The sequence below is a fragment of the Gorilla gorilla genome, chromosome 5 (genome assembly GCF_029281585.2).
Source record: "Gorilla gorilla gorilla isolate KB3781 chromosome 5, NHGRI_mGorGor1-v2.1_pri, whole genome shotgun sequence".
NCBI classification, from domain to species: Eukaryota; Metazoa; Chordata; class Mammalia; order Primates; family Hominidae; genus Gorilla; species Gorilla gorilla.
The window spans coordinates 44,073,139-44,093,330 of record NC_073229.2 but is presented as its reverse complement, the minus strand read 5'-3'; the positions used below and the strand labels follow the sequence as shown (position 1 = coordinate 44,093,330).

The following is a 20,192-nucleotide window of genomic DNA, read 5'->3' as shown; positions in this document are numbered from 1 at the left end:
TGCGAGCCAAAAAAACAGCAGCCTCTAGGGATGGGAACAGCCTTCAGCTGTAAATCAGTAAGTAACTGGGACCTCTGTCTTGTAATTGCAAAAATTGAATTCTGCCAGCAATCTGAATAAACAAGAAAACATATTGCTCTCTAGAGCCTCCAGAAAAGAATCCAGCATGCAGAGACATTGATCTTAGCCTGGTGAGATCCCTGTTGGACTTCTGACCTATAGAACTGTGAACCAAAAACTTGTGTTGCTTTAAGTCTAAGAATTTGTGCTAATTCATCATAGCAGCAGTAGAAAACACATACAATAAAGGTTTTGTGAAAACACTGCAATGAGGTAAACTGAAACTGTGGGGAGTACAGTGGGTGTGTGGACTATTCTACTGTGCTGAGTAGACTTATTAGAGTCTAGAAAAAGCGAAGTTGAAGAGTCAGCGTTATTAACAAATTTATTGAACAACTAGAACTTGACAAGCACATGCCAGGTAGAGGGGATACAGTGGAGAGCAATAATAATGATGATAATGAGGAGTAATTTTTCCCTAGCAGGCAGCAGTTGAAAGGAATATTGGTTTAACATCCACCAATGAGCAGGGGTGGATAGACCCCTCTCCTGGAGACAGAGTCCATAACGGGATTAAAAACATCCCTGTAAGCCGGTCACCCGGTGGCTCAAGCCTGTAATCCCAGCACTTTGGGAGACCGAGGTGGGTGGATCATGAGGTCAAGAGATCGAGACCATCCTGGCCAACATAGTGAACCCTCATCTCTACCAAAAGTACAAAAATTTGTTGGGTGTGGTGGCGTGCACCTATATTCCCAGTACTCGGGAGGCTGAGGCAGGAGAATTGTTTGAACCCAGGAGGTGGAGTTTGCAGGGAGCTGAGATCGCACCACTGCACTCCAGCCTGGCAACAGAGTAAGACTCCATCTTAAAAAAAAAAAAAAAAAAAAAAAAATCCCTGTATTTCTTCTAGCTCCCTTCATCCAAATTTCCTATATTACAGAGACTCTCTAGGGTATTTGCTCTGCCTGGAAACCTTGATTGAAGGAAGGCTGGCTCTGGCTGCACGATCACTTATCACATTTGTTGGGTGGGAACACATCTGTTCCCCATGATTTATCAAGTGTGGCCTCTAGTCTCTTTCCAAATCACGTGTCATGTGGGTACTATGAGGTTATTCTCTCAACCAAGACACTCTGCAGAGCTAATCCAAGGAGTGCTGGGTCTAAGGCTCTGACAATCAGCTGGGAAGGAGTCAATAGGGGTGTCAACTCCACAACCACCTACAGTGATCCTTACCCTGGAGCCGTCCTGGGAAAAGAACCTCAGGGCTACAGGTGGGCTCTTCCTTTGGGGGAAGAATCAGGGTGGAAAAGAACGGGCATATGGCCAGGGACTGAAGCTGAACATCTCCCAACTGCAGAAATTACTGCATGAGTTATGTAAGTTACTTAATGTTGCCCTGCCTCAACTTCCATACTTGCTAAATGAGACTACCCGACAGGGTGTTGCGAGGATTAAAGGAGTGACATCCACCAAAGCTCATAACACAGCACTCAGAGCATTTTAAGTTCTCCATTAATGTTAGTTATTGCTGTTTAGATCCCAGCTGTGTTGTTAACTAGTCATGTCTACTTTGTAGTCAATTCACTTTTCTGCACCTCAGTTTCCTTATCTGCATAAGGGGAAAATAAGGTGGTACCAAACTCAAACAACTGTCATATGAATAATTGAATGAGTATCAGTAAAGTGCTTCAGTGCGTGCCTGTAGCTTTATGGTTGTGATTGGTTGCTGTGGAGGGGGAGGCCCTCAGCTCTGAGCTGGGCAGGGAGAAGCAGAGACAAGTTACTTCAGCCTGAGGCTCCCCACTTTCATTAGCTAAGCCCGGGGTTACTGGTGTCTCTAGGGAATGATCAGCACTCGGTCAGAATTGGAGGAACTCTCTTCTTCTTTTCACGCTGGACAAATAGTCAGGGCAGTGGGCTCCAAGGTCAAAATTCTGAAAACAGGATATAGAGCCTCAGAGAAGGAGACGTCCAGGAAAGTATGAATATGCGATCCATCCACAGCATTGTAGAATGAGATATCTCCAGTCTCATAGTCCAGGAAGACCCCCACTTTCGTAGGGGGCTTAGGAAGTTTCAGGTTGGTTCTGGGCTCAGTTAGAGTCCGATACTTATTCCCATCAGTCAGTCCCATAGTCCAGAATCCATTCTCAGGTGTCATTTTGACCCAGCCTTTTCTCTGCACATTCTTACTACACACCCCTATATGCCACTCTTTCCTGTCCCCTACCTCCACCTCCCAGTAATGTCTCCCTGATATGAAGCTCTCACAGCCGAGAACACAATAATGCCAATTAAATCTCTCAGGGTTGTCTGGCAGATCCTGGGGCTCCTTGGCACGCTGCACACTCCTCTGGTCCTCAGAAACAAGGAGGATGGGGTTTGCTGTTTTTGGATCCAGAATCACATCCGCTGCAGAGAGTTTGAGGAAGTGTCCATGTGGTCAACCATTTTTCCTGGATTTCAGAGCCTCAGCATGCAAGGCCTGGGCCGTGCTGAGGAGGTATGAGTCCAAAGCCTGGTGTCCCTAGTCTGCCCTAAATGTGACTCTCTCATCCATGTCAGGAGAGAAAGCCCCAGGTATCTTGTGTCCAGAGGGGAAGAGGAGGGTGAAATGAGGGTTGCCTCAGCATCTGCCTAACCCAATACCCTGATGCGGCCTCAGGAAGCAGCAAGGATCCTTTCTACGTTTTTCTTGTTTCCCTCCCCACATTCACTCTGCCCACTAATGCTTTATACTCAGAGGTTAATTTTCAACCTTCATTCGACCACTCATGAGCTAAATGAGTTCCCCTTTTCTGCAGTCTATTTTTCCATACATCCAATTTATTTAACAAAGTGGAGCCTCATCTGAAGCATTTCCTCACCTGAAAAATGGGGATAAACAAATGAATCTCTAGCGCTGTAGAAGGCAATCATGTTATTTACTCAGCCCACAGCAGGCCATGAAGGAAGCTCCTCATCTTCCTGATAGCTGCAAGGCCGTCTCTGTGCTGGGCTCTATGTGGTGCCTTATATGCCCTAGATTCACTCTCCACCCTTCAGCTTTCTCCACCCTCTTCTGGGCCCCAGGAATCTGTCCTCTGGGCAGATTCCTGAGACAGTGCCACTGGGCTCCCTTGTCCTCTGGTTTGCTGTTGGGTTTGGCCAATGGGAGGCCCTGATAGGAGATTGGAAGGAGAAAGAAAGGAGAGACACACCATTTAATTTCCTGCTTCCTCCCTGCCAGCAGCAGCTGCTGCTGCTCTAACAAGGCCTGATGACTCTTCTCAGGGAGCCCTCTCTTTGAGCTGCTTCTTACTCTGGGTTCCAGTAACTGCCTCACCTCCCTAGCCGTCCCAGTGTAGGAGTGGAGACAGCTCCCCACTGTTGGGAACCATGGGGGCACTGCACTTTTCCTTGTTGCTTTCCCTTAACCCTCCTTTCTGCAAATCTTCAACCACCCAGTTTGAACTCATCATCTCCTTCTTAAGGTTTTTGACAAATGGATATTTATTATTCCTTCAGTCTTCACCTCAACCCCCACAAACACAGATTGAAATCATCACCTAAATATGTGGAGGCCAAAGCTCAGAAGCATTAAGTTTTTTTGAGAAGGCACTGACAGTAGGTGGCATGAGAAGTCTGGGAAGGACTAAGTTCTTTGGGCAGGCATCGCCTCCTTTCCTAGGCATTTCCATCCTCACTCTCCCTGCAGTATTACTCAGTGTGTGTCTCCTTCCCCTGAGCTCCACCCTTTATGTGTCTTCCTTCCCAGGAAGGTCTGAGGAAGCGCAAGAGATCTATTCGCCCTGGTTCCCTGGGCTCTCAGCGGAAAGGGTCTTGGAGATGGGCCCACTTTTCAGGTTGGAATTTAATGTCGCCTACCCCAAATTCTCCTAGTCATGGGAGCTTTTCTTCCCCAAATCACAACAGTTGGAGAAGTAAAAAGGAAAAAGGAATATAGTCCCTCAGGTTGTTGGTCCAGGGAACACACAGTGATTTACTCACCAGGCTTGAAGAGGGCCTTTTTCCATTCTGAAAGGAAGGAGACACAGATAAGGAAAAGGTCAGTATTCTTGGACTTTTCCCCACTGCACTCTCCCCTCACTACATGTTTTCTCTCCTTTTCTTCAGAGTCTCTTCCAGGGTCCAGCCTCTCTCTTCTACAGCTCTGATGGATCAGGGGTGGCACCTTCTCAAAAATGGTGAGCTCTGTTCCCTCTGCAATGAAGGGTACAGGCTGCAAGGCCAGGCTTTGCAAGGGGGTGTGCAGGGTCAGGAGTCTCTCTGATTCTCCAGAAAAGCAGAAATCAACCCCCCACAACATACAAATTGAGTCTTTGGGTTAAATCTGATTCATGCAAATGAGAACATCAATGGGTCACAGCAGAGAAAAGGTTGAAATGTTCATGGCACGTGTCCCAGCAAACTCAGAGAGCATCAGGTTCACTCACTATTATAGGCTGAATGTCTCTCTCCCCCTACAATGAAAAAAAGATAGAGATGTCACCTGAACTTGCCATTTTTGATTTGGCTCCATTCCCTTAACTTTACATCCATCTAATTTTTTTTTTTTTTTTTTTTTTTTACCACCTGTATCTTCCTCCTCTGCAGGTTCAATTCTTTCTATTGTGCCGTTCTTAATATCAAATCCAGGAACATCAGTCGAATGCTAGTGACATGGCAGACATTGAGAGAGTTCCTTCCTGATGGTGTTCAGCTGATCTATTTGGAATGTATCTATACACCTGTACCTGGGCATAGGTGTCTCCATGTCTATATGCACATATATATATATACACATATATATGCACATATATATGTGTATATATGTATATATATGTGTATATATATATTTAAATGTGTGTATGTGTGTGTGTGTGTTTGCAAGATCCTTCTATATCAATCTAATTTCGTACCTTACTCTGAAAAGAATTTGGGAAATTTAATGAGCAATTTCAGGGACTAGTGTTTGAAGTCAGTTAGAATAAATTGGTACCAACTGAGCAACTGTTCAGGCCACTTTTGTTTATTAGACACACTTTTCTCCCTCTCTCTTTTCAGATTTTCTTGTTCTTTATTATCTTTTATTCTTTTTCTTCTCTGGAGCCTATAGATTATGTAAACTGACTAGTGAAGTTCCTGCCATAGAGAATGCACTTCATCTACCTCTTCCCCCTTCCTTTACAAGTGTGCCCCTGGATATTCCTCAGTGCTTTGCAGGGCTATAGAGTCTGTGGCCCCTGGTAGAGAGAAATTGAAGGCATATTTTCTTCAAGACCAGTTGAGAAAGAGAAAGAGAGGGAGAAAGAAACACTCCTCCTGGGTGTTACTCCAATCAGCCACACTCTTTCTTTTTTCCTTTCTTCTCTTTCCTTTTTTTTTTTTTCTTTTTGGCAATGACTAGGAATTGGCACATCTATTTTCTTTCCTTAGTCAAAGGGATCTAAGACCACTTCCCAACCTTGGGGAAAGAGTTAAGAGTGGAAACTATTCAAGCACAGACAGTTATAGATTCAAATTCAGAGAAAATGTCAGAGGAACTTACGAGATGCGTACTGGATACTTCTCCATCCTGCAATGGAAGGAACAGGGGAAGATGCATCAAGGCGCATAAAGCAGGGACAGGAAGACATGCCTGGGTCTCTGGGGGAATGGGAACTTACTGAGTTCCTCCAGGAGCTTCACTGGAAAATAAGCAGAAATAATAATGAACTGTTACAGGTGAGGGGGTTTTCTAAAAAATTAACCTTAAAAGCAACTGAGCTCTGGGGTGGGGATGGGCGTGAGGTCTCTGGGCTTTGGCCCGCAAGCCAGGGGCTCAGATAAACTCCCAGGCCCAGCTACCTCTTGTGCTTTGTTCTTGCTTCATTGTGCTCCATGCCATTTCTCTCAACTCTTGCTCTCTCTTTTTCTTTCTGAACTGAGTCTTTTTTTCCTCCTGCTGTTGCCACAGGAAGTAACCGGCTCCCCCAAGAAGCAGCAGCAAGACAGACAGGGTCCCTGCCAGGGCGGCGATCCAGCTCTGGGCGCTCCTGAAGAAGGGGTCTGTGAAGGCAACGGCTGTGGGTCATGGGGGCCGGTGCACTCAGCCTCCCCAGACTGCAGCGCCTCAAGTGTTAGCTGCTCACCCCAGGTCACAGGGCACGGACTCTATCTCACGAGGTTAAATAATCTTTCTCATGCTAAAATCTCAGAGGACAGTGGGTAAGACTTTGATAAACCCCCACTAGAGGCTGCTACTATTACTTCTCTTGAGATGTCTGCCTCTCATGTGGAAAGTGAGTGACTTGAGGATATCAAACACATTTTTTTCTAATTCAACTTTTTAATAGGTAACACATGTACATGATTCTAAAATACATGTATAAAAAGTCACGCAAGTCTCCCATCCACCCAGTCCTCCCTCCTACCCTCCCTTTCTTAACTTCAAATTAGTCTGCTTAATATGATGCTTAAGAACAGGAACTTTGGAGCTGGAGGCCCTGGGTGTCAATGCTGGCTCCTTTAGGTGACTTGCAGTGTGACTTTAGACTAATTACTTAACCTCTCTGTTCCTACTGCCCTTCTCCTGAAGTTAGAAGGATTAAATTAATACTTATAAAGTGCCTGACACCTAGTGAGTGCTATGACATTACTTGTTAACTTAAAAAAAAATGTAAATAAAAATATATTCTTGTTTTTCCTCTTATTTGCACTAAAGATAGCATTCTATACACACCACTCTGCATTTTGCTCTTTCTGTGCAAAGTTAATCTTGGAGGTTTTTCCATTTCACTATAGAGAGAATTATCTCGTTTTTCTTTCACAGTTGAGTGGTATCCATTGCATGAAAGTTCCCCAGCAGTGAACATCTGCATAGTTTCCAACCTTGTGCAGTCATAATCAGTGCTATAAAAAATAACTTTTTACATGGATCATCTCATACAAATGCAAGCTTATCTACCAAATAAATTCCCAGAAGTGGAATTTTGGATCACTAAAGATGTAGTTTGGATAGATATTGTTATATAGCCCCCAACAGAGGTTGTGCTAATGCACACCAAAAATACAAGTCATCCCAGCAGATGCCTAGGAGTCACAGCCTTCCTACATTCCTGCCATAACCATGTGTTATCAACCAACAGATGTTTGTTTTGATTTTTGCCAATACCATAAGTGAAAAATGATTCAGTATGTTTCTCTAATGAATGAGAATGAACACTCTTTTGTGAGTTATTTCCTTTTCTGTAAATTAAATAATTTATGACCTTTGTTAAAATTTTTTACTCAGTTTTTAAAATCTTCTGTCTCAAGGAAATTAGCTCTTTCTCTATGAGTTTGTATATATATATATATATATGTTTTCCCCTTTTGTCATTTGACTTTACATACGCAGCTTATCTTAACAATTATCCCCTAATTCCAATTACTGTTATACTTCTGGCAGACAGGAAATGTTCAGTAAATGTCTGTGTCATGAACAGCTTTATGGAGAAGAGAAGCTCCCCCGGTGCAAGGAGGAGCCTCCAGGTCCATGCTTTGGGCCTTATATTCAGTGCAGAGACCCAGGTTGACTGCAGACACTAACACCTCCCCCTTCATTCAACTGCCACAGCCCAGCTCAGAAAACCTGAGGCCAAGCAGGTACTGACCTGCGATGGAAATGCTGGCTGTCTTTTCCAGGCCGAGGAGGGAACTTCTGATGGTACAGGATACACCCTCCCCAGAGCTGCCTCTCATGATCACAGATGCTGCTACTGCATACAGGCCCACTCCGTCTGCAACCACAGGTGCTTCCACAGTCGGGATGTTCTCTCCCTTGTTGTTGCTCCACTGTATTTGGGGTTGGGGGTACCAGCCAGTGGACCTGCACTCCAGATGGATCCCTCCATCCTCGTAACCCTTCACATCAACGTGAAGATCAGAACCCAGTGCTGTGGAAAGATGAATTAGCCTAAATTCTTGAGAGGCCTGTATCAGAGAGGGTCTCAAAAGGAATCATGGCACACTCACATTCCATAATTCAAGAACAATTTCATTTTAGAGCTGCTTACAAAAGTGTGGTCCTAGTGAGGAGAAAGCTACATGAATGAGTGCAGTATCCCAGGGTCAGTAACAGTGGGGCTATTCCCACCCACCACAGTTACCAGAGGGAGGAGGAGAGGGAGCTTTTTTGAAGACATAAAAGAAGAGATTTATGCATTAAGGACTTTCTTGAGAGGGGCAGTGACCTTCAGCAAGGCAATGCAGCCAGCCTGAGGGTAACTTGCAGGAAGGAAGCCAGGGACTAAGCACCCAGATCTCTCTTTTCTCTCCCTCCCTTCGTCGTCTGCTACAGATCCCTGCTGACCAAACCCTTAAACAGAAGCCACAGGGAAAAGCATTGCACTAAGAAAGAAAAGAGCAGTCCCCTTATCTGGAAGCGGCAACAGGACTCAGTGTCCTCCTGTTGAACAAATGCAATTTCACAGAACACCAGCATCAGATGATGGCACTTTGTGACTATGATGGATCATGGGAAAAACAAGACCACCCCACATCATGTGTGGGCACAGAGAAAAACATGAACATTGTCCAAACCACAGCAGTGACCAAACATCCCCCATCAGCAATGAAGGATTGCTGTCCCTTCATCAATTACAGCTTTAGTCTCACTCTGGTCTCTTTCTTCCTAGATAAGATTGATTAAGGTTCTCACTCATAGAATTAACCTGCCCACACCTTCCTAGCAGTGTCTCATCCAGAGCAGAGGCCAAAGTCTATAAACCCTCCTCCCAAATCCCGTAACACAAGCCCAAATTATATACTAAGTCTGCTCTAACAGCTTCTTACTGAGACTCCACCACAGCTCCCCATGATATGTGTTCTTCCTCACTGAAACAAGTAAGAAACACAGCTCCCATGACTACACGTGTATTCTAGGGTCATTGGCTCAAGAACATTGGCAGCAGATACAGTCCAGATAGCCCAATCTTCTAGGGCCCACAATAGCATGTATCTAGTGGAGCCACAGAAGCCATCCGGTACAGAACTAAACACGAATGACTGTGTACCAGTCACTGAAGAGATGATTTCTTATGCTTCCTATCCCTTGTCCTTCACTTCCCTTATATCTCTGGTGGCCAGAGGAAAGGAGTTCTTTACTTGAGCATGTAGTGTACAGCAGGAATTCTTCCTAAAGGAAAACCTGTGTCTTTCTCAAGGGCCTCAGAGAAGCTAAGTTGGGAGGCAGTGCAGGCAATTGCTAGTGAGCAGCCAGGAGTGTCTGCAGTACTTTTGCAAGAGGGACTCTGCATCTGCTCTAGATCCTACAGAGAAATGTTCTCAGAACAAAACCTGGAGGCTCACCTGCAACCTTCAGCTCCACCAGGGCTTTTTCATAGAAGTCACCATCTTGGAAATAACACAAGTACTTTCCACTGTCAGAGGCTGTGACGTTGTGTATTCGGAGAGCAGCCTTCCCTGCAGTGATGCCATCCCGCAGAATCGAAGTTCTCCCTCGATACGGTGCACTCTGCCTGTCTTCCACTTCCTTTCCATCTGCATACACGTTCACCACCTGCCTTAGGCTGGAACTCACCCACCTCAGCTCCATGGTCTCTGCACTCATGGTCGGGAACAGGTGACAGGGCAGATCAGCGTCTTCACCCACCATGGCCAGGATGGGCCCAGAGGGTCCAAGCACAGAAAACTGAGCTGTAGGCACAAGGGGGAGGATCTGTCAGAGGGTGTTGGAGTTGGGGTCATGAGAGGAAGGGTGCTTCTCAGACAGGGAAGGCGAGATACAAAGAAACTGGTGGGGGAAACTGATCTTAACAGAAGCACCATCTGTCTCTTAGTGACGGGTGAACCTTCAGGTCGGGATGGACTTCAGGTTTGGGAAGGAGTCAAAAGTCCTATGAGGACATAATTAGGTAATTGTCTGCTTCAGAAACAAGCGTGGAATCGTTCCCTACCTGAGTGAGGCATGAGCAGCTGAAGCAAAAGGAGGCAGACACGAAAGTTGAGCAGAAGGAAGGCCAGGAAACTTGCCATTTTCATTCATGCTGCATATCAGGAGACACCGGAAGGTGGGGGGCAGACACTATGACCTGGAAGAAGCTATAGAATTCCAAATGGAAACCTCCACTTCCCTAGAGCTAACTCAAGTATGGTGACTGAAGATCTTACCTCTGCCAAAAATTCTGTCCTTCAGTGTCTTCACCTTTGAGTCGCAACATTGAAAATCACCTGTAAAAACATGTCTATGTGAAATGCACATCTGTTATTCAATCAGAAAATCCTCACTGTACTGTTTAACAATATTCAGAATCCTATGACTTCCCCAAACTTCCCCTGCCAAGTCCAACCCACCACAATGCCCCTCTGATTCATGCAGGACACTCTTCACTGGGCTCCCTGGTTCCACCGGGGTCCACTGCTATGGGTGTCTGACACTGTGGACTCCTCAAAGCCCCAACTCTTGGCCATCACCATGGTCAACTCATGGCCTAGCGGACTCCTGGTATGATTAAGGAAGACTGCTTGGTGGGGGACCCGAAGTCAGTCAGGGGCTGAACCCACCACATTTAATCCAAGGCTAGTGATCACAGAGCTGCAAATAAGACCAGGCCTTACTTAGCTTTTCTTTCTTCCCTTCATAAAGTCATTCAACAAATATTTACTGAGCACCCACAAGGGGCCAGGCCCATGATATAAGGTTTAGGGACACAAAGAGGGTAAGCAATAAGTAAAGGCTCTAAGATTCACAAGCTCTTTGGTCTCAGACACGGGACAAAACCATTGCAATTTTATTTACTTATACAATATCATGAAGTGTGAAATTTAGAATTGCACAGTTGGCCCAGCAGTTCCACTTCCTGATGTCAAGTCGAGCAAAGTACTTGCATGGGTGCAGACAGAAGCCTCTGTGAGAATGACACTGCAGCACTATTTTTAAAGTATAAAAATGGTAACCAACTGAACCAGCCACCCATCAGGAGACTGCTTAGAGGAACGATGGCTCATCCCTCGGAGGGAATTCAATGCAGCAGGTAAAAAGAGTTGATTTATTGTCATGAACCTAGATAACGGAGACACACTAAGTGATCAAAAAACACCTTGCACAACTATACTAAAGATTCAATTGAAGAACAAAAGCAAAGCTATCCATTTCTGCATAACTATTTATGTAAATGCCTGAAAAACTCAAAAAAGATGCATGCTAATCTGAAGATCAGAGGTTAGTGAGTGAAGGAACACTTGGCCTTTTGTTCCCTTTACTTTTAAAATATTGGAATGCTTTAAATTTAAAACTTTTCATGTATTACTTAATAATAATTATTATGAGTTACAATAGTGACGGGAACATATTAGCTGCTCAGTAAATACTAACTCCTCAACAGTTTCTTCCAAAACAAAGGAGCATGAGGCCTGCAGCCATAATCCCTCTTGCTGTGGGTCTGGGAATGGCCTCTGAGAACAAGATCTGCAGAGGGAGGTGGGGAGGGATGTAAAGGAAACAAGAGAACAGAGATCTGTGCAGCCGGCCATGCTCCACCCCTGCCTGGATCTTGCACCCACCCAGAGTAAACAATGCATTTCACCACATCTTTTGCTCCTCGAAACTGCTCCTTATGTTGCTATAGAGGGGGTATCATTTTTATTATCATTTTCCCTGAGTTAACAATTTCTCTGCTGTCCTTAGAGTGAGACATAAGTTTTTCTTCTTCTTAAAGGATATATTTTTTTCCTGATTATAGTCAATATTGCAAATGAAAAAAAGCATAAAGGAATACAAGTTTAAGTAGTGGTTCATGCCTGTAATCCTTGCAATTTGGGAAGTTGAGATGGGAGGATCCCTGGAGCCCAGGAATTCAAGACGAGCCTGGTCAACATAATGAAACCCCATCTCTACAAATCAATCAATAAATAAAATAAAATATCTATAGTAGTAGTCATATACTTTGGTAGTGAAAAGGTAAATATTTCTGGAAGTATTTTGACCATATATATATCAAGGGCTTTAAAAAAAGTTATATGCTTTGCTAAGGAATGGCTATTAAAAGAAAAAAAAAAAAGGTGTGTGCTTTGACCCAAATGTTCCACTTGTAGGAATTAGTGTTGCAGAAAAAAGAAAATCAGGAACTAAGACAAAAATTTATGTTTTAGGCTGCTCAATACAGTAAAATCTACAATAGCCAAATGCAGAAAAGAGAAATAGTCCAAACTAGAGAAGTGTTTAAAAATAATTTTAAAGGCTGGGTGTGGTGGCTCACGCCTGTAATCCCAGCTCTTTGGGAGGCTGAGGTGGGCGGATCACCTGAGGTCAGGAGTTTGAGACCAGCCTAGACAACATGGCAAAACTCCGAATCTACTAAAAATACAAAAACTAGCTGGGTGTGGTGGTGTGCACCTGTAATCTCAGCTACCCAGGAGACTGAGGCAGGAGAATCACTGGAACCCAGGAAGCAGAGGCTGCAGTAAGCCGAGAACGTGCCACTGCACTCCAGCCTGGGCGACAGAGCAAGACTCCATCTCAAAACAAACAAAAAAATTGTATATTCATACAATGAAATAGATTGTATCCATTGGATAGCATTCGTTAGGTTTGGGGGAAATGATGAATAAAAGGAAAAACACATACTGTTCCTAAAAGATTTTAAAACAAGGTTTAATGTATGGATCTAACATTGCTAAAATTATAAATAATTGCCCTTCATTAAAAACACGATTCCTAAAGGCTGCATGGAAATCTTTTTTATGATTGAACCATGCATTGTTTGTCTATCCCCCGCCTGTTGTATATGTATGCTGGTTCAGGTTTTTCTACATTTTTAATACTTCTGTAATGAACAAATTTACATATGAATCTATAAAGGACACCTCTTTTTAGAATCTCTTAGAATAGATGCCTTGAGTTGTCCAGAACAGATTTTAAAGATTGTTTGCCCTTTTCTGACTACAATACGTTCTTAAGAACATGCAATTAGACTATTTCTTCACCAAATCCCAAACTCTGCAGGTCTTTATTCTTTGCACTACTTCTCCCCTTTCCATGTGTCCACATGGGTGCGTGCGCACCCCCTCAGGCACACACTCCTTTCTCTGGGTGAGTACTCTCCCCGCATGCCCACTCACCACTCTCAGCGATTCAGCCCCTGTCCTCCCAGGCATTGTGAACCAGGCCCTAATCGACTTCCCCCACTCACCTCTTAGCATTCCCCTCTGAAAATCGCAGCCCACAGAAGAAAGGCAGTTAATAGTTCTCCATTCTTTCTACTATGGTTAAATCTCCTTCTGGAAGAAAGGAAAAAGAAAGCAGAGACTGTCTGGTCATCGTGAGGAATAATAACAATCTCTCTTTGGAAGAATAAGTTTTTTGATTGGCTCAGAGGTGATGTTTCTCATCAGTTGCTGGGCAGAAACCACTGAGGAAGGCTGAAATGAAAACTGAAAGTACATTGAATTGTACACGTTGAAGAAAAATTCCTGCCCTACCTCCCTTACTGTTTGTTTTTATCTCTTTCATTCTTGTGTGTATATACGTATTTCTATATAGTCACTTGTCTTAAGTCTTTTATCATAATAGAAATATCAGCAGAACACAATGGGAAAAGATTTTAATGTGGTGAAGAGAGAAAGATGTGCACTAATTAAAATGCTACTGTGGCAGTTTGCTAACATTTGCTTGCATGAATATGGGTACATGGAGGAGGAGGAGATTTTACTACAGAGTCAAATAAACGTATGAATGGAAAGAAAACCAGACACAATGCACTTTTTTTTTGAAATGGAGTTTCACTCTGTCACCCAGGTTGGAGTGCAGCAGCAGGATCTTGGGTCACTGCAACCTTCGCCTCCCAGGTTCAAGTGATTTTCCTGCCTCAGCTCCTGAATAACTGGGATTACAGGTGCTCGCCCCATGCCCGGCTACTTTTTGTATTTTTAGTAGAGACAGGGTTTTGCCATGTTGGCCAGGCTGGTCTCAAACTCCTGAGCTCAAGTGATCCTCCCTCCTCAGATCCCAAAGCGCTAGGATTACAGGCTTAAGCCACCGCACCCGGCCCACAATGCACATTTTTAAGCACCTCCAGCATCCAGGCTTAGGATCTGTTATCACAAAATGTAATTTTTCTGGCTTCCAGAGGCAGTGCTGCTTGACACGTTTTACCTTTCTCAGCAAATTTTTAGTGCAGGTGTTTCTGAGCATCTCCATTCACCCTCAGCTCCTGTTCTGTGCTACACTGTATTTTCCTGTGTATTTGTTTCTCCTGCTGCCAGTGGAGTACATATTCTCTGAGGCCAGACTCTAGATAAACTGTGAATGCTGTCTCTGTAAGAGGTCTATAAAACAAATTGGTTCTTCCTGTGGCCTAGGACCTCAAAACAGACTTTCTGGGATTGCAAGTCAATGATCAAAGTTCCTAAGGCTAAGATGTGACTGGGGCTGATGCAATTTAATTATATTGTAAATGTTTGAATTTAGGCTGTGTAGTATCTGGTTGAGATGGCTGGTCCCTTCTGCATCATGCATTCCCCCTTTCTTCTTGGTGATAAGGCCTAATTTTCTTAGGTACTGCAACGTTCTTTTCCATCTGGTAGATAGCAGAGACCAAGGGACAAAGTTGGAACCAGTGTTTTGTAGGTGACAGCTGTGGGCTTATGCTTCTCCAAGAGATCCTTCAAAGGAGGGGCCAAAAGAGCTGGGAGTGTGAGGGTACACTCTCCGTACTTCCTCTTCCTCTTGCCTGTGATGTAGGCTTTTGACTTGGAGGTGCAGCGGCCCTCCTGGGACCATGAGGCAACCTTGACCTTGGAAGCCACATGCAGAGACAGCAGAGAATGAAGTCAGAAGCAGTCTGGGGCATGAATGACACCTCTGAGGTGCCAGATCAGCCCTGGACAGCCACCACCTGAACTGATTTTACATGAAAACAAAACAAAACAAACAAACAAACAAAACAAGAAAACCCTTGTTTTGTTTAAGCCAGTGGTATTTCTGGTCTCTGTTATCAGCAGAAGTACAAAATTTTTCCCTCTCCCTTTTTCCTCCCCAGCAGTTTGTCATAAAACTTCTAAAACATAAAGCAAAGGTGAAAGAATTTTCAGTGAATACCAATTACCTACCATGTAAATTGTACTGATAGAGTTAATATTTTACTAAACTTTCTTACTTTATTATAATCCATATCACTATTCATTCCCTATCCATCCATCATCCTTATTTATTTGTTCATTTGCTTCTTTTCTTTCTTTCTTTTTTTTTTTGAGATGGAGTCTCGCTGTGTCTCCCAGGCTAGAGTGCAGCGGCATGCTGTCGGCTCACTGCAACCTCTGCCTCACAGTTTCAAGCAATTCTCCTACCTCAGCCTCCCGAGTAGCTGGGATCACATGCACCTGCCACCACACCCAGCTAATTTTTGTATTTTTAGTAGATGGGGTTTTGCCATGTTGGCCAGGCTAGTCTCAAACTCCTGACCTCAGGTGATCTGCCCACGTCGGCCTCCCAAAGTGCTGGGATTTCAGGTGTGAGCTACTGCACCTCATTTGCTTATTTTTAAATTCATAGTCTATCAGAAGTTGTGTTGCTTGAAATTATATCAGTAAGAATGATCACCCACCCTTGCCTGAAGGATCCAAATCACTTTGACACAAAGAAGCAGCTGAGGTGCTAAGCTTCAGATTAGGAGTTTCTGGGCCCAATAATTCGTATCTCTCAAGTTTGTAGTTTCCAAAGTATCAGGCCCCTTGCTCCATTTCTCATGCAGTCCTTCACACAGAACTCTGGGAAAGAAATCTTGGGTAAGAAATGGATGTGAAATGGGGCAGAAATGAATTCAGTGATTCAACAAATTTTTATTGAGAACCTATCATCTAGTAGTTCTCAGGCACTGAAGTTCAAAATTAGTGAGTAGAAGTTGCATAATGGAGTGGATAAGAGCACTAATTCTCAAGATAGGTGGCCTGCGTGACCTTGAGCCAGTTACCTAACATCTCTGTGCCCAGTTTCCCTAACTGTAAAATAAGGACAGTAATAGTACTTGACTTCTTGGGTTGCTGTTGTGAGGATGGAATGAGATAATGCATGCAGTTTGCTTACAACAGTGTATCAAAAACAATGTCACAAGAATGTACACTTAGTGAAAGTGTACTCAGCCCTCCTTCAAGACCTAGGCCCTTGATGCTATCTTCTCTTTGTCTTTTACAAGACCTAGTGCAGTGTCCTGCATGCAATAGGTGTGGAAAAATGCCCAGAAATCCGTCTCCTTTATTTAGTTAGTCTCATCAACAAATGTCCATTTCTCATGGATATCATGCCACCTCTTGTTGCCATTAAGAACTCTCATGAACACACATTTTCTTTATGCTGTATCTAGATATCTGTCAGCACATCCAAGGCACATTGCCTTACTATCTACTGTCTTGAGATTTTTTTTTTTTCTATCTTCATCTGTTCTCATTCACAACTCATTAGCCCTGGAACCCAAAGCCGGTTAACTAATTACCCAAGGTCTCTGTTTATTCATCTGTAGGGCAGAAATGAGATCAGTTCCATAAGTTATTTAAGGAGCAGTTAGCACAAGCCCTGCAAGTAGTAACCCTCAATGAATTTCATTGTCTTCCATTCTGAAAGGCTCAATTCTGATCCCTGCATTGATGAGTCCTAAATCCACTTCCCCTGGAGACAACATCAACAGATGTCTGCTGTGGAGTTGGAGTTTTAGTGTGAAGGTGAAGGGAAAATCTCTGAAAAGTTTGACATGAGAAAATGTGTATGTTTAAAATAGAAGTGAGGTAGGTGCAGGGAAGATGGGAGGAAGGAGGTGCCATTTACATTGTATTCTATGGGATGATGTCTGCTGGGGTTGCACAATATATCCCGTCCTCATCTGGTGGGCCAGATGTTAGGAGATAGGGAGACCAGGAAGGAAGCTACTGTGACACTCTAGGCAAGAAATTATGGTGGCTTGGCGATGGGGGATAGGAGACTTTATTGATTACTCACTTTAATACTAGGAAATACTTACATAGGACCTGCTACCATGCTGGTATTGTGCTTAGAGATTTACATGTATTAATACGACTCATGACAACCCTAAGAGGTAGAAACCTTATTTCGCACATTTAATAGATACAAAATCTGAGGTCCAGAGAGGTTAAATAACTCCCCAAGGCCACATGAGTAGTTTCTTTCTAAGCTGGACTTTGAGTCCAGGCTGTCTCACTCCAGAGTCTGTGATGAAACCACTGAGCTAGACTATTGAAAGGAAGTATAAATAGCAGGGCTTGGCTATCAGTCAGATGTGGTGGGTAAAAGAGAGCATGAGAAGGCTAAAATGACTCTTAGGTGGTGTCACTCATTCAGATAATGATGGGTAGGCAGGGTTTATGGGAATTTAGTTTTGGACACATTCATTGTGAGATGTCTAGTGGGCATTCAGGGAATGCGTGGGGCTGGAGACAGAAATTCAAGTGCTGGTGGGGGTCTGCTTATGGGATAGAGCTTTGAAAACGGATTGGACCCCACAAGAGCATATGTGGTGTGAAAAGAGAGGCCAGGACGAAAGCCTAAGGAATATCAGCAGTTCTGGAACAAGTGGAACAAGAATTCTGAGAAGTATCTCCCTAGGAGTAGGGAAAGACCACAAAGAGGGCCCTGGGGATTAATGAGGCAGACGCCACATAGGCAGGAACACCTACTCAGGCAGGTGTATGAAGAAATCAGTGTTGTCCATAAAGGAAGGACAGAAGTGTATAATGACAAGCGAGGCCCAGTGTCTCACAGCTATAATCCCAGCACTGTGGGAGGCTAAGGCAGGAGGATCACTTGAGCCCAGGAGATCAAGGCAGCAGTCAGTGATGATCACACCACTGAACTCTAGCCTGTGTGACAGAGCAAGATCCTGTCTCTCTAAAAAGGAAAGCACGGGGGTGGGAGGGGAAAATAGAAATGTATAACGGATTTAATGGTTGGGAAACCATTAGTAACTGATAGAAACAATGCTTATGGGCTGAGAGTAGTGGCTCTTGCCTGTAAGGTAGCACTTTAGGAGGCTGAGGCGGGCAGTTCACCTAAGGTCAGGAGTTAGAGACCAGTCAGGCCAACGTGGCGAAACCCCTCTTTACTAAAAGTACAAAAATTAGCTGGGCATGGTGGCACAGGCCTGTAATCCCAGCTACTCGGGAGGCTGAGTCAGGGGAATTGCTTGCATCTAGGAGGCAGAAGTTGCAGTGAGCCGACATCATGCCGTTGCACTCCAGCCTGGACAACAGAGCAAGAGTCTGTCTCAAAAAAAAAAAAAGAAAGAAAGAAAGAAAAAAACAAACAATGTTTATGGTGTGGTACAGCAGTGGCCATCATGATGGCAGACAGTCCCTGATGGCCATGTATGTGTTCTCTTTCTGAGACTTTGCTTGTATGAAAGTAGAGACCTAGAGAGAGGTTAGCACGTTTGTATTGCCCAGGGAAAGAGGAAGCAGGGCAGTTACAATGGGAGAACATTGAGCTTCTTATATGATGTAGCCGACAGAGTCTGGAGTGGACCCCTTGTGATTACTCCTCTTGCAGTTTGCAGCCTGTACTTTCCCTGAGCATGAGCTGAACCTGTGGCTTGCTGCTAACCAATAAAATATGGTAAAACTGATGGGATGTCCCTTCCATGACTATATTATGTAGTGTAAGACTCTCTCTTGCTAGCTGACCCACTCTAGAGGCTCTGTCTTCCTAGTTGGCTATGAAGAGGAAAGTAGTCATCATGGGGATCCACACAGCAGGGAGCTGAGGAGGCCTGTAGGAGCTGAGAGCAACCTCCAGCTTCAGCCTGCAAGGAGTTGGGGCCCTCACTCCTACAACTGTAAAGAAATGAACTCTGTTAACAACCTGAGTGATCTGAAAAGAGGACTCTCCCACAGTCGAGACTCTAGATGAGGCTACAGCCTGGCCAACACCTTGACTTTTGCTCTGTGAAGTTCTGAGCAGAGGAGCTCACTAAGTTCTGCCTGGACTTCTGACCCACAGAAACTGATATGATAAATGTGTGCTGTTTTAAACCACTAAGTTTGTGGTAATTTGTTATGCAGCAATAGATCACTAATGCATTAAAGTGAAACAGGCAGTGGCAACAAATATGAAGATAAAGAAGATAAAGAGAAAAACTTCTGTTTCCAGCCCTGACCTCTTGCCTGGACTACACATTTATTATTGACCCGCCTACTCTGCATCTCCACAGGGATCTCTAGTAAGCTCCTCAAACTGAACGATCCAAAACTGACCTTGGATTCTATGCTGGCTCCTCCCCTGGCCTCCAAAACCTGCTTCTCCCTCAGTTTCCTCATCTCAGTAAGTGGCAACTCCATCTGTACCGTTTCTTAGGACCAAAACCTTGTGGTCACCCTTGATGCCCTCCTTTTTCACACCCCATCTGTAAGTTTATCAGCAAAGCCTTTTTACTCTGCCTTGAAAATAAATCCAGCATCATAACATTTTCATGGCTCCTCCCTGGTACAAGTCATCTGCATCTTTCCCCTGGATCACTGCAGTAGCTGCCAGCTGGGTCTTCAGGCCTCCATCCACCACCCCTACCCACAGCCCATCTCAGTCTAGCATGTGAAGTAACTTCTTAAAATGTAAGTAAGTCCAGTCCTTTTTCTTCCCTAACCTTCCTGTGGCTCCCCTCTCAGAGGTAAAGCCCAGGTCAGCATGATGACTTTCAAGGCCATATATGATCTGGCCCTCAACCCCCTCTGGCCTTGTCACCTCCTAATCTCCTGATCACCCTGTGTGCTCTGCCCACCCCAGCGTCATTGCTGTTCTTCACACAAACCACAGTGCTTCTGCCTCTGTGCTCTGGCACTGCTGTTCTCTCAACTTAGAATGCTTTTCTCCCAGGTATTCTGTGCCTCTCTCCCATTGCTCATTACCACTCTTTTAGAAATTGTGATTTCCTGCTCTCCCTCTCCCTCCCCCTCCCCCTCCCTCTCCCTCTCCGTCTCCCCACGGTCTCCCTCTCCCTCTCTTTCCACGGTCTCCCTCTGATGCCGAGCCGAAGCTGGACGGTACTGCTGCCATCTCAGCTCACTGCAACCTCCCTGCCTGATTCTCCTGCCTCAGCCTGCCGAGTGCCTGCGATTGCAGGCGCGCGCCGCCCCGCCTGACTGGTTTTCCTATTTTTTTGGTGGAG

The 20,192-nt window shown here is 44.6% G+C and overlaps 1 protein-coding gene across 12 annotated transcripts; it reads right to left on the bottom strand.

The window, feature by feature from the left end:
* Nucleotides 1–427: 427 nt before the first annotated feature.
* Nucleotides 428–13,395, bottom strand: BTN3A1 (butyrophilin subfamily 3 member A1). Of its 12 annotated transcripts, XR_008680661.2 has the most exons (12): nucleotides 13,221–13,395; nucleotides 10,201–10,260; nucleotides 9,987–10,076; nucleotides 9,379–9,726; nucleotides 7,683–7,964; nucleotides 5,896–6,096; nucleotides 5,715–5,735; nucleotides 5,597–5,623; nucleotides 4,503–4,529; nucleotides 4,057–4,269; nucleotides 2,934–3,226; nucleotides 2,369–2,478 (listed from the first exon to the last, which is right to left on the bottom strand). XR_008680661.2 is itself a non-coding variant. In XM_055390464.2 (11 exons), the coding sequence occupies exons 3-11, from the start codon at nucleotides 10,069–10,071 to the stop codon at nucleotides 3,108–3,110; spliced, it is 1,323 nt and encodes a 440-aa protein (XP_055246439.1). In that variant the 5' UTR covers nucleotides 10,072–10,076; nucleotides 10,201–10,260; nucleotides 13,221–13,395; the 3' UTR covers nucleotides 428–3,107. The 12 variants fall into 12 exon arrangements, 11 of the variants coding, with proteins under 11 accessions (XP_055246439.1, XP_055246441.1, XP_055246442.1 ...); XM_055390464.2 differs by having other exon boundaries at nucleotides 428–3,226; XM_055390466.2 differs by lacking the exon at nucleotides 2,934–3,226 and having other exon boundaries at nucleotides 428–2,933; nucleotides 13,221–13,394.
* Nucleotides 13,396–20,192: the final 6,797 nt, after the last annotated feature.

What these genes read in the sequence shown, in the direction of transcription:
- BTN3A1 (XM_055390457.2), bottom strand. Translation starts at nt 10,071, where the DNA reads ATGAAAATGGCAAGTTTCCTGGCCTTCCTTCTGCTCAACTTTCGTGTC. An exon ending in GCTGCTCATGCCTCACTCAG is followed by an intron (nt 9,727 to 9,986) that starts GTAGGGAACGAT and finishes TTGTGCCTACAG; the next exon opens with CTCAGTTTTCTGTGCTTGGA. An exon ending in GAGACATTCAGCCTATAATA is followed by an intron (nt 4,270 to 4,502) that starts GTGAGTGAACCT and finishes CCTTCATTGCAG; the next exon opens with AGGGAACAGAGCTCACCATT.